Source organism: Dissoconium aciculare, assembly GCF_010015565.1.
Source record: "Dissoconium aciculare CBS 342.82 unplaced genomic scaffold K489scaffold_2, whole genome shotgun sequence".
NCBI classification, from domain to species: domain Eukaryota; kingdom Fungi; phylum Ascomycota; class Dothideomycetes; order Mycosphaerellales; family Dissoconiaceae; genus Dissoconium; species Dissoconium aciculare.
In genome coordinates this window covers 2,238,683-2,250,249 of record NW_022984952.1, presented here as the reverse complement: position 1 = coordinate 2,250,249, position 11,567 = coordinate 2,238,683, and the positions used below count along the sequence as shown (strand labels likewise).

The window sequence follows — 11,567 nt, the reverse complement described above, 5'->3', positions numbered from 1 at the left end:
CTGCATATCGTGAAAGTTCTGACACGAGCATGCGCGGCCTACCGCCCGCCCGCCTGATCGAACTCGAGGAAAATTATTCTCCGAATGCGACGATGAGAACAAGGCACCGCCGAACCTCCCTGAATCTCATCTCAGCTTACTCAGTCTCCTCCAGAAGATTGCAATTCTACTCAAAATGGTCATGATCTGCAATCAAAGAAAATTTTACTCCGAGGAACAACGTCAGCTGCAGAACATGGCCTGAAGAGTTTCAGGATGCGCGCCGTTGTTGTATTGGTGCCAGGGTAAGCGATAAGGTGGAGGAGATCTGCGGTAGACCAGTGGATCTTCAGTGTCATGTGCAGCTGATTTAATTGGTCGTTGGCTTATTCGTAGGATCCAATTGTACCCCGGCTGCATCCCCGGGATAGCTTACTTGGCACATTCCTGCCAGCGCAATCACCCTTGCGACGCCGAGGCGAAGGAAGTTCTCGCCTAATGGCCGCTCCAGTCCCGACAATGCACGCATCCTTCCGACGATTCAAGGACAAACATGAATGCTTTCGATCTAGCACGTCAGAGGTTACAGAGCGAAGATCGGACGCTCGCAAGGGCGCAAGGAGTTGCTTGTCGCAATAAATGGGGCAAATGATGTTGTTGTGAGCCCTGGAGTGCAAGGACGGTCCCGACCAAGCTTTCAATCCAAGCTTCCGCCAATGACTCTGTATGAGCTTATAGCTTATCTCGGAGAGCAATGTCTGTTTATGGCGCGTCGCTCGTCACGACGTATAATCGCCATGTGCGTCACGTCATGCATGACCGTATCCGTACCGAAAAGACCCACACTGAAATTGAACGTCGAACTTGCTCGCTCGCTCGCGATCTACATGGTGACCTCGTCGCTGTAAATGAGAGTGCTGCGAGTAAGACTGAACGTGTTTGTGAGACGGGCCGAAGCAGTCTTCTTCAAACACGCGACTAGGACGAGATGCTCGAGGTTGCTGGAGTCCAACCCGAGAGTGGTTGAAAGCGAGGGTATACATGCTGGTATGAGGGAGTTCGGGTATACCTAGGTACTTAGATAGGCACATAGGTAGTGATGAAAGGGGCCCTGGAGGTCACCAAAGAAACTAAGCCCTTTGCGGACGTCCCCGCAACCAACCAGCCGGGGATGGTAATTCCAAGGTTGTATCACAATACACGCTCACTGCATGCACTGCCCCTGCACGGAGGCGATTCTTCTCGGTCTCATCACGGTCACTCATGTCCAGGCGAACCGAAGAAAGATTGCTGTAAACACACGTTGAATTATGATGCAGATACGCCGCTCTCCACAAGGGGTCTGCTCGTGACTCTCTACTCTTTCCCCTTTACAACAATTTCTCCCATGAGCGACCGAAGACAGTTCTCGAATCTAAACCACACGCTTCAGACTCTGCCAGGAGTAGAGCCGGCAGATGGTTTAGCCGTCGGCGATGAATGCGAGTCAGGGTCGACGAGCGTGATGACCAGACACGACCGAGCCTTTGGCAGCCTGGTAAATGTATATGAGCTCAGAATACTTTGAGAAGCTTCTTGTCGGAGTACAGCAATCTCGAGGCCAGCACTACGAGAGCGCCTGCCAGGCACATGATGCCACCGAACAGCTTCACGCCCAGCCACCCACCTGAGCTCTGCAGGATCGCTCCACCAATTGGACCCAGAGCGAGCGCTGGAGCGGCGAGGACTAGATATACCACGCCAAGACGATAGCCTATCTCGGCTGGAGGGGAGACCGACATAGGTAGAGCGCCGGAAAGACCGATGAATGCACCCGATGCCACGCCGAAGAAGATGGCAAAGCCAATGGCTATTGAGGGCGTGGTCGCAGGTATCCAGACGGCCAATTGCGCTACTCCGGACAATATGCAGGCGATGATGAACATGTTCCATCGTCCGATTCTGTCTGCGAAAAATCCTGTCGCCAGACGACCGAAAAGACTGTGGAAAAATGAAGTTAGCGAATCGTCGAACCAGTCAGCGAGTCCTCATGTAGTCAAATACCTTGCAGCGTTGAAAATCGAGACCAGGTATTGCGAGAACTCTTCCGATACGTGTGCCTCTTGGTAGCCCTGCGCAGCCAAATACACCACAGGTAGGAATATACCAAAGGTCAAGACCAGAATTCCAAGCATCAACAGCAGGAAAGGGATCTCGGTGAATGGTGCAGCAAGACGCCCTTTTGGCATGCTCTTTGGAACCGGTTTCGTCCTGGAGCGCACGGTGAGGATGGCAACAATTTGTAGACCCAGGATAATGAAAGCAGCAGTGCGGAGTGTCCATCCATAGCCAGCAGACTGAATCATCCGACTAATCATAATCGGGAATATCACGCCTCCAACAGACGAGCCCGTCGTCAATATGCCCATTGCGAGTCCTCGCTTTTGTGTGAACCAAGTGGAAATGCATGCAAGCGCTTCATCAGACATGATCATCGTCAGCTCTACCGGTCGGTCGTGTTTGGGTACGATAGCACTTACCGGGCTGGTAGATGAAGGCGACGCCAATAGCACTACAAACGCCCTGCGCCAAGAGGATCTGGTAGTAAGTCGTTGCCAACGACGCCATCATCAACCCAAAGACATGGAGCAGCGTGCCTGCGATGATCAAGGGCCTCGGCCCATATTTGTCGAACAGAAATCCAACCACGGGTCCCATAAAGAAGAGGAAGAATATTTGCAGTGAGGGAATCCATGAGATGGTGGAACTGGAGTAACCGCGTAGCGGTCCAACTTCGTAGTACTGCTGAAAGCTTCCCACGCCTAGGGACCAGAGTTCGTTCGTCAGCCTCGTGGGCCGTTTGTACATCGCAAGACAAAAAAGCAAGCTTACTGTTGACCCAGCCCGGCGCAGAGAAGGAGCAACACCAAGCCCCTGCCACCACTAACCACGCAGCAAAACCTCCATCGGGTGGCCCAGCGTCTTTGAGGACCTGCGCTTCCTTCTCGCCATTCAAATCGTGTGCTTTGTTGTTACTGTCATCGTCGTGATCTTGTTCTAGCTTGATGCTATTGCCGGGTACTGAGTCCGATCGGCCGTCATGTCCTAATGTTCCTTCCTGAGCCTGCATGATAGAGACGAACTCGTTGATAACAGAATCAACAGAAAGACCAAGGAGTGTCGCTCTCAGGAGTGTAGGGTTTTCTGAAATGCGCGAAACAACAGAAGTTGGTGCATGTTGTGGTGAGTTCGAATAGTCATTATTGCGGCCGGGGAGATTGCGAACACTGAAAGCTTCACGGTCCGGAGATAACGTTCATACGTATGTAAAACATGCACACAGTGAAAACTAGAGCGGAGATAACGTGCCGATCAAGGGATGAGACCCTGGGAAGCTTACAAACCTTGGAATGGAATATGCTGTGTGGACACATACGATAAGGTTCCGACCAATTTCCCACGCCCCGTCCATCCGCAGCGAAGCTGCTGTGGGGATCTTCCATGCTTGACTAGCGCAGACACGGTCCACCACCCAGATATGTTGTTGTATCTCATCAGCGGAAGGATTACAGTGAAACTTTGTCCCACCCGTTCTACCTGCCTAAACGGACGTGAGCACCATGAACTCAATCAGCCAATGAGAATCGCCTCGAAGATTGTTTCGGGGCTGTTACATTAGTCTCCGAGGGTCGGAACTCCGATACCGAATCTAGCGCCCGCTGTATCGGAGACCCCCCGCCATCAGTACTTTCGGCGGTCTGTCCGGCTGGGCAGACGTCAGAACCTGACTGACACCGACGCTGCAAACCTGAGAACGACGTGATCGAGTCGAGAAGAGAGCCTGGTCATGAGGATTGTGGTGTAGTCTTATGGAACAATCTTATGGACTCGTAATTGGGCAGAGAGCAGATTCAATCATACAATATACCTACAACATGATTCATGCCGACTCGGGACCTGCTCATGGTCGCAAATATTTTCAGTATCCTCATTTCAAGCAGCGTCGGCATCCACAATGGCAGGCTTGACGAAAATAGTGCTCTCGCCGACATTCCTTATCCTGGGCACGTTTTTCTTCATCGCTCTCAACCTTCTTGCATTCATACTGGCTACCCTCCGCCCGAAGAACTTTCCTCCAGGACCTCGTGGATTCCCCGGCGTGGGCAATCTCCTTCAGTTACATAGGACTTTCCCGTTTCTGACGTATAGCTCGTGGGCTAGGCGCTATGGGAACGATACTCCGCTTGGAATCAAGAAAGGGTCCACCAATGTCGTTGTGTTGAACAGCCGTCGTGTGGTAGCAGAGCTCTTTGAACAACGAGGCGCATTATACAATGACCGTCCTTGGGAATATATGAGTGGGACTTGGGTACACAAGACAGATCTGAGGGCAGCTGTCTTCCAGAACAGCTCACCTTGGCTTATCCGGTGGCGCCGCGAGTTCGCACACTTCTTCGGCCCCGGGGCACTCACAAGGCACCGTGCAGTGTATGAGGCTGAGACCTCCAGGCTATTGGTCAAGCTAAAGGACTCACCAGATGCGCGGAGGGCTCAACTCCAAGACATACTTCTGACATGGATAATGAGTGTACCTTGCATTGGCGTGTGTGGCAAGCGTCCGGATGAGATGGACAAATATGGTTTCAGCATCAAGCACTTCCGTCAGTGTAGCATCGACTACGCCGCCCTCATCGCTCCGCAGCCCTTCGATATATTCCCGGTGTTGCGCTATCTTCCCGATTCCTTCGGCATGGCGCGCTGGAAAGAGAAGGCCCGCAGCGTTCGGAAAGGCGTGTTCGATTGTGGCACTCAATTCTTGAGCGCCGCTGGTGAACAACGCGAGGCTTTGGATGCAGGAAAGACAAATGGGTCGGAGAGTATGTTGGCAAGTATGCTCCGGGAGCAGCGCGACAACAAGGATCAGACGTTTACTACCGCGGATATTGGCAACACTGCATTTCACGTGGTGACTGCCGGCTCAGGAACATCCCTTGCGTTCATGAGCGTTGTGCTTATGATCCTGGCCAAGTACCCAGAAGTACAAACGCGGTTGCGAGAAGAAGTGCTCAGGATAACGTCAAATCTGCCGCCTACCGTGTCAGATATCGCAGACCTGAAATATATGGATGCTGTTTGGAATGAGGTATGTTCGTTAATGATGCCAATCAGATATCACAAATTGAGACGTTTTTTCTTAGGTCCACCGCTGGCGTTCTGTCACACCTCAAGCGTTCCCTCGAGCGACATCCCAAGACGACGTTTACGATGGCTTCCACATCCCCAAAGGTACCACAGTGTTGATTAATGCATGGCATATCCATCACTCTGAGGAAGACTACGATCGACCCGACGAATTCATTCCCGAGCGATACCTGCGACACCCTCTGGGCATGCGACCGGAGCTGCGCGACAAGACTGAACAGGGCGAAACGGCTGCATCGCGCGTCACGTTCGTGTTTGGGACCGGGAGAAGAATCTGCCCGGGAATGCACGCGGCAAAGCAGAACCTGCTTCTGGGCCTCGCCAAGATCCTTTGGGCATTCGATATCCTTCCGCCCGAAGGAGAAGCAACGATCGACTTGAGTATGGAGACGGGCTTCGTATTCGAGAACTTCTTCCTCCGTCCAAAGGACTTTGACGTGGTGTTGCGGATGAGGGAAAAGCGCTCGGCAGACGACATTTCTAAGCATTATTCTGATGCTTACCAGGCCGAAGCTGAATTTCTGGGGTGGTGAAATGATGGTGTATATGGGTTTCCGAGAACGAACGCTTTTCCCATGCTTTGTTATAGAGATGAATGATAGCCATGATTTCTCGGCACAGCACAGCCGTCACTGCAGTGCTTGTGTCACAAGACTTCACGCGGGCGTTTGGATGGTGTGCATATGCTTGTCAATGCCTTGCAAACATGCAGCGCAAATGAGGGCTTCTCACGTGCTGCCAATATGGCGGAAAGTACAAGTTCCTCTATCGATCTACCTAGGTAGTGCGAGTGCGATGGGATTGTCGCACATGCGTCTTGTCCACATTGATGGATGGCAAACTCGAAACACTCACGGTGAGCCTTCGTAACCCTAACATGCAAAATCCATGTTTTCCCTAAACCCGCATGCGAACTTGAGAATCCCTACAAGACACGGTGCATGATCAGCGGATGCAAACTCAAAAGAGATATCGCCGAGTATGTGAAAATACACTTGCGCATGATGCTCGGCCGCTGGGCATAACTTAGACAAGTAACAATCTTGGTGCCTCGAAAAGGAATCTCGCCGCTTGCTCTTCATGATGACTTGCCTAGGCAATGCCTGAACCGGATCATTCACCATCTCCCTTCACCAGATTAGTGCAAGGACAAGCCTTACCGAATTGTCTCCAGCGCGACGAATCCCCCTCGATTACGGGAGTCTGGCCAGGCGCAATCGTCTGCAAGGCCGTCTGGGCTCCCAATCCTGCGGCCGCAAATGGCTCGTCAGACAACGCAAGGTTAGAAGTCTGAGTACATGGGTGGGAAAAGTCAAACTCCAGGCATTACTGAATGCTGGAGCTCCGTGAGCAGACCGGCGAGATTTCCGGGCGCAGGTACTCACTGCGACAACAGCTACAAAACCAAGGCCTGGGAACAAATAATGGCATGTGTCTCCGCAAATGTCCCATGGGCTGCGGGGCTCCTGGTACGAACCATAACAACGTCTATCAATTGCGGGGACTGCTCTAAATTCATGCGTGCTGGCGGCGGAAGCGACGTGAAGTAATATAATATCTTTCAGGCAACGAGATTAGAGCCTCGCACTTATTATGGCAGATCCGGTGTGTCGGCCTGCGATGGACGACGGTGCTCGATCGGCTTATACACAATTTTCTTTTTATGAATCGTTAAATTGGAAAACATGAAGGTCATCATCATTGGCGCAGGCCCCGCGGGCCTGATCACAGCCCTGAGATTGAAGCTGGCCAACAATGCGCAGCCAGTTATTTACGAGCTTCGAGCCAAGCCGAGCAACATTGGAGGTGCCATTCAACTTCCTCCCAACGGAGTGCGTTTGTTGGATCGTCTTGGTCTTCTTCCTCGTATCCAGGCTCGAGCATTCTCTGGGTCGCATCTGATGTTGCATTCTACGCGAAGCGAGGTTCTGGTTGATCTCGATCGCGCAGCTGCCACCCGTAAGGACGTCAATTTCGAGTACATGCGGATCCTCCGAGGCGATCTGATGGACGTCTTGATGGAGGCAGTGCACGAGCAGAAGATTACCATTCACTTCTCAAAACAACTAAAGTCGATCGAGGAGACAGGAAGCGATGTTGGCGTTACCTTCGCCGATGGCCACCATGACAGAGGCGAATTGCTACTTGGCTGTGATGGCATCCATTCAGCCGTCCGGTCACTGCACATCGACCCATCGGTACATCCAGAATACACGGGTATATCTAACATGTTTGGACTTCTACCAACCAGTGCACTTGAAGCGGCAAATTTTCCGATCGAACCTGCCTTGCATGCTACGATGACGACCAACGGTATGCTTGGACTTTCGCCGTACTCTCGAGAAGGCAATCATTTGTATTGGTTCTTCTCTCAATCAGTACCTCTCCCAGGTGATCATAGCCGTGAAGGCTGGCAGGCGACTGGCGAGCGAGAGGTGAATCGGTTCAAGGATCAGCTCTTGGGATCCCTCGAAGGTGCGACAGGAGCCTGGATCCAGACCCTCAAGGATGTTGTTCAAAAGACGGATTCGATCAAGTTTTATCCCGTCTTCAAACTTCCTGCCGAATCGAAGTGGTTTTCAGACCATTGCTTACTAATGGGAGATGCCGCACACGCCATGCCGCCTCATCTGGGACAAGGCACATCCATGGCATTGGAAGACGCATTCCTACTTTCCCGCCTCTTGGAAGATAATTCACGACCTCTTTCGGACGTTTTCTCACTCTATCAAACAGTCAGACGACCTCGTACGTCGGAGATCGGCAAAGCATCTGTAGGCCGTGCAACAGGTCGTCACACTGTGAGCCCTTTCATGCAAAGGATTCGGGAGCTTGGAATCGGTATCGGATTTCAGTTGTACAAAGCAGCAAATCTCCAGTATTTTGGAGTTGGAACAGATCGCGATGTTATCATGTATGACATTATGGAGGTTCCGTTATCGCTGGTGCCGTAGAATGAGATGATCATGCTGCATCACAGCAAAATCAGGACCTTGTCGGCGAATTCTAGATAAAATCCTGGTCTTGACATGTTATGCGATGAGTCGAGACGGTGAAACGTTGTATAATGGTGTACCCCTAATCACTCCAAGCTTTGATCAAGTCAGCCCTTGATCAAAATGCATCCCGATACCATGTCGTGCCTCAGTGGTAGGTGAAAGGACGATGGATGAATCAATCGAGATCCACACAAATTGTAAAGCGCCGCCACAAGAATGCACCCCAAGCTTTTCGGTTCAAGGTCAATCCACAATCCATTGCACTATAATTGTTGCGGCAATCTTACGGTGGCTGCGTATATTGCCGAGTTGACATGAAGACGAGTATTGGTCTAATGAAATGTGGCACTCCGAGAGCTTTGTGAAAACGAAATGTTATGCGATGATACATCTGTAGGCAGCTGGCATATCAGTCGTCGGTGAAAGTCATTTTCTGATGAGTCATCCGCATCGCCCGTCCGGTTTGAATGGCTATATACATTCTTCTATACATTCCAGGGTTCTTTCATACTTATCTAGGTCATCATGCACAGCAGCTCGACGCGAGGATGAGCAAAACTTTATGCTGTCCTTCTTGGTGGCGGCTTATGCTCCGCCTCACATGCGGATGTCATCGTGCGTGCTGCGCCATGTGTGAGTTCAAAAAACACGGGCCCTATATTGTTTTAGGTCACGTTTTCGCCAAACGAGGCCCCTGGGGTCGCTTGATCGGTATCTATTGAAGCATCGGAGCGACATACCGAACAACTACAATAAGTCAGGCTGACGACATCCAAATTCACTGGTGAGCTGATTTGATGTGACCGATCATAGTTTACTTCATTGCGCGCCTGTGAAGTCCACCACCAAATTTACGGCGGACATTCCATGAGTCCTATAGTAACATGGATATACAGACATTAGCCGATACTGCCCAAGATGGAGCTGAGATACCGCTTCTGCAAGTCGCAGTCGACGGCACAATTGAGCATCACACAAGAAAGGCCGACGCGCTTCCCATCGCGGTGCGACAAAATACCGCTCCTCTGAAAGACCCTTACGAGCGAATAATTCTTCCCGGACTGGGCGTGGACTTTGACAATATCTCTGATTTCTCGTGTAGTAAGAAATTGAAGGAGAGCAGAAGTATGCGCTCCGCAAATGAGCTTCAAGATGCCGACAACTTGTACAAATACATTATACAGTATCTGAACCTGTTACCTGTGCAGATCTACATGAGGGTACGCGGCTCTCGCCGCGACAGATCCCAACCACAGAACATCGTTGTGGATTTCGATTTTTGCGTGCCACTTCGGGGGCTCGATGGCACTCATTGTGGTGAAGCCTTCAAAACTACAGATTGGTTTCACATTTTGGTGAAGCTTGATCCGGCGCCCGGTATCGAGGACAGTGTTAGCGAAAACTCTGGCGATTTCCACGACCTGCGCAAATGGTGCGATCTCTATTGCGCTCACAAAAGCATACGCAAGTGCTTTCAGGTGACGCGAGACCTGTCGTATCTTGATTTCGATGCGATCGGGACTGGTGTAACTTCACTATTACGTCCACAGTACCTCGGGAAGGTCGAGATTGGCTTCACACAAGTTGACAAGCATGTTCATATCTGTCCTCCAAATGCCCTGGCTCAGATTCAAGCGGATGTGGAAAGAGCGAGACTCATCACCGATGCTGTATTGATACCAATCTACACCATTGGTATACTATGGGGTTTAGTGTTGTTGACAATGTCAGTCGTGGTGGTTCTGACGTTCTTCGTGGGGGACGAAGGTGAAGCCCCTTCTATGGCAGCTTTCTGGTTCCGCGGCCTTTGCTATTACGGAGCTGCCGCATTGACTTCACTTGTCTTGAAACAGTGCCTCAATACTATTTTCGTCGACCCTTACGAAGTCAAGCGATGGAACAACTATACGATAATTCACGCAGCTAAGAAATCAGACAAGGATTCAGCGGCGAAGCATCCAGGACTGAGAGAAGCACAATGGGTTCGGGCCTATGCTGGACTTCTGCGCCGGCTGGCCGAGGGAAACTTCGAAGGCAACGCGGCCAGTTTTATGGCTGCATCCGCATCAAGATGAACGATAGGCATGTCTTCAATGTGAAGATGTATTCAAAGCACCAAATATCGTCCCAAATTCTCCCCATTCGAACGCACGATGATTACCTTGCTACCACCGCTACCAGCGACAAAGACGATACCTCCGAATCTCATATATAACTACGAAGTATTCACCCAATAGCATCGATGCATTGATGCTGATCAGGCGAGATCAATATTTTAGACTGAGGCGATGATAAGGTTGATCGAGAAAATGCCAGGCAATCGAGCGTCGATCCAACAATCAAGATAAGCCCTTAGTCTGCGGTGCAACCAGCGCACCAGAGCGGGCATCTCGAAGAATTGACATTTACGGAGTTGTGACCGCGTAGAGGAGACGACTAGGCAGATATCGCATGTCAAAAGCTGGCAACAGGCGGTGTGATGATATACCACAAGCGATACATCAACAGTCTCATGGTATCGGTGCTTGGGCGATGCTGAACTTTCAAAAGTTCAAAATATTTCAGCACTCTACGTGGATGTAATTGTCGTTTCAGCGTCTTCTTACATTGAACATTCGTCGCCGTAATTGCTCCTCAAGACTTCGCGGGGAAACGTTCACAGATGCGCACTCAGCCACTGACCTCATACGTGCTTGCTGATCATTGCGCTTCTCGTCTATCGCATCGCTAGACGGTTGCCATATAGGCACACACAAGGTCTCAAACAATCGACCCCCAAAGAGGAAAACTGTTGGTCAGCACAGCATTTCAAACAGCCCTGGAGCGCAACAGCCATGGGAAATTCGGCGTAAGACCCCGCACTCGTTGCATAGGTGCGGTCAATGGCGTATTTCATTCTAACACTTGCGACTTCATGCGACAGCTCGGTATATGTCGATTCAGATGCCGACGGCCTAATTGAGACTCGGGACATTGACTGGACTCAAGCGACCGAGTTCGAGTTGCTTTTCGGGACTCAGCCGAATGTCTTGCAGCAAAGTCGCCGGGGTGGGGCTAATGAACTTGGATCGATACGAAGGCTATCCCATGCCACACCACTCGATGACGTGAAGTCTGCCAAATCAAACGCCGATTGTGTCTTTGAGGGTCTTCTCGAGAAGATCATGAATTACAAGCTTGCACGGCATCCCTATATTGAACCTGGCATGAGTCTTTCTGTAAAGATGTCCCAACTGCTGAAGACTGATATAGATTGTCCCATATGTAACAACATAAGACGTAACCTGTGCCCTGGAGGTCTTCCACACAGGAATCTGGAGTACTACGAGGAAAATTATGGCCATGCAAACATGAATGTGGGCCTCCGAGGCGCGACAATATCGATCCATGAGCATCCTGGTCGGAGGC

General features: G+C 50.9%; 4 protein-coding genes across 4 annotated transcripts; 3 read left to right on the top strand and 1 right to left on the bottom strand.

Moving 5' to 3' along the window:
- Positions 1 to 1,230: 1,230 nt before the first annotated feature.
- On the bottom strand, positions 1,231 to 3,210 carry K489DRAFT_392757 (MFS general substrate transporter). The gene is made up of 4 exons (XM_033606749.1): positions 2,851 to 3,210; positions 2,499 to 2,780; positions 2,023 to 2,434; positions 1,231 to 1,959 (listed from the first exon to the last, which is right to left on the bottom strand). Exons 1-4 carry the CDS (start codon positions 3,086 to 3,088, stop codon positions 1,533 to 1,535), a joined length of 1,359 nt encoding a protein of 452 aa, XP_033463695.1. The 5' UTR covers positions 3,089 to 3,210; the 3' UTR covers positions 1,231 to 1,532.
- Positions 3,211 to 3,702: 492 nt separating this feature from the next.
- K489DRAFT_351375 (cytochrome P450) lies at positions 3,703 to 5,693 on the top strand (the record flags this gene model as incomplete). Its single annotated transcript, XM_033602443.1, has 2 exons — positions 3,703 to 5,101; positions 5,157 to 5,693. The coding sequence occupies exons 1-2, from the start codon at positions 3,974 to 3,976 to the stop codon at positions 5,691 to 5,693; spliced, it is 1,665 nt and encodes a 554-aa protein (XP_033463694.1). The 5' UTR covers positions 3,703 to 3,973.
- A 1,152-nt stretch (positions 5,694 to 6,845) lies between these two features.
- K489DRAFT_313639 (FAD/NAD(P)-binding domain-containing protein) lies at positions 6,846 to 8,114 on the top strand (the record flags this gene model as incomplete). Its single annotated transcript, XM_033600952.1, has 1 exon — positions 6,846 to 8,114. One exon carries the CDS (start codon positions 6,846 to 6,848, stop codon positions 8,112 to 8,114), a length of 1,269 nt encoding a protein of 422 aa, XP_033463693.1.
- A 929-nt stretch (positions 8,115 to 9,043) lies between these two features.
- K489DRAFT_407370 (uncharacterized protein) lies at positions 9,044 to 10,234 on the top strand (the record flags this gene model as incomplete). The annotated part of the gene is made up of 1 exon (XM_033607358.1): positions 9,044 to 10,234. The coding sequence occupies one exon, from the start codon at positions 9,044 to 9,046 to the stop codon at positions 10,232 to 10,234; it is 1,191 nt and encodes a 396-aa protein (XP_033463692.1).
- Between the last annotated feature and the right edge of the window lie 1,333 nt (positions 10,235 to 11,567).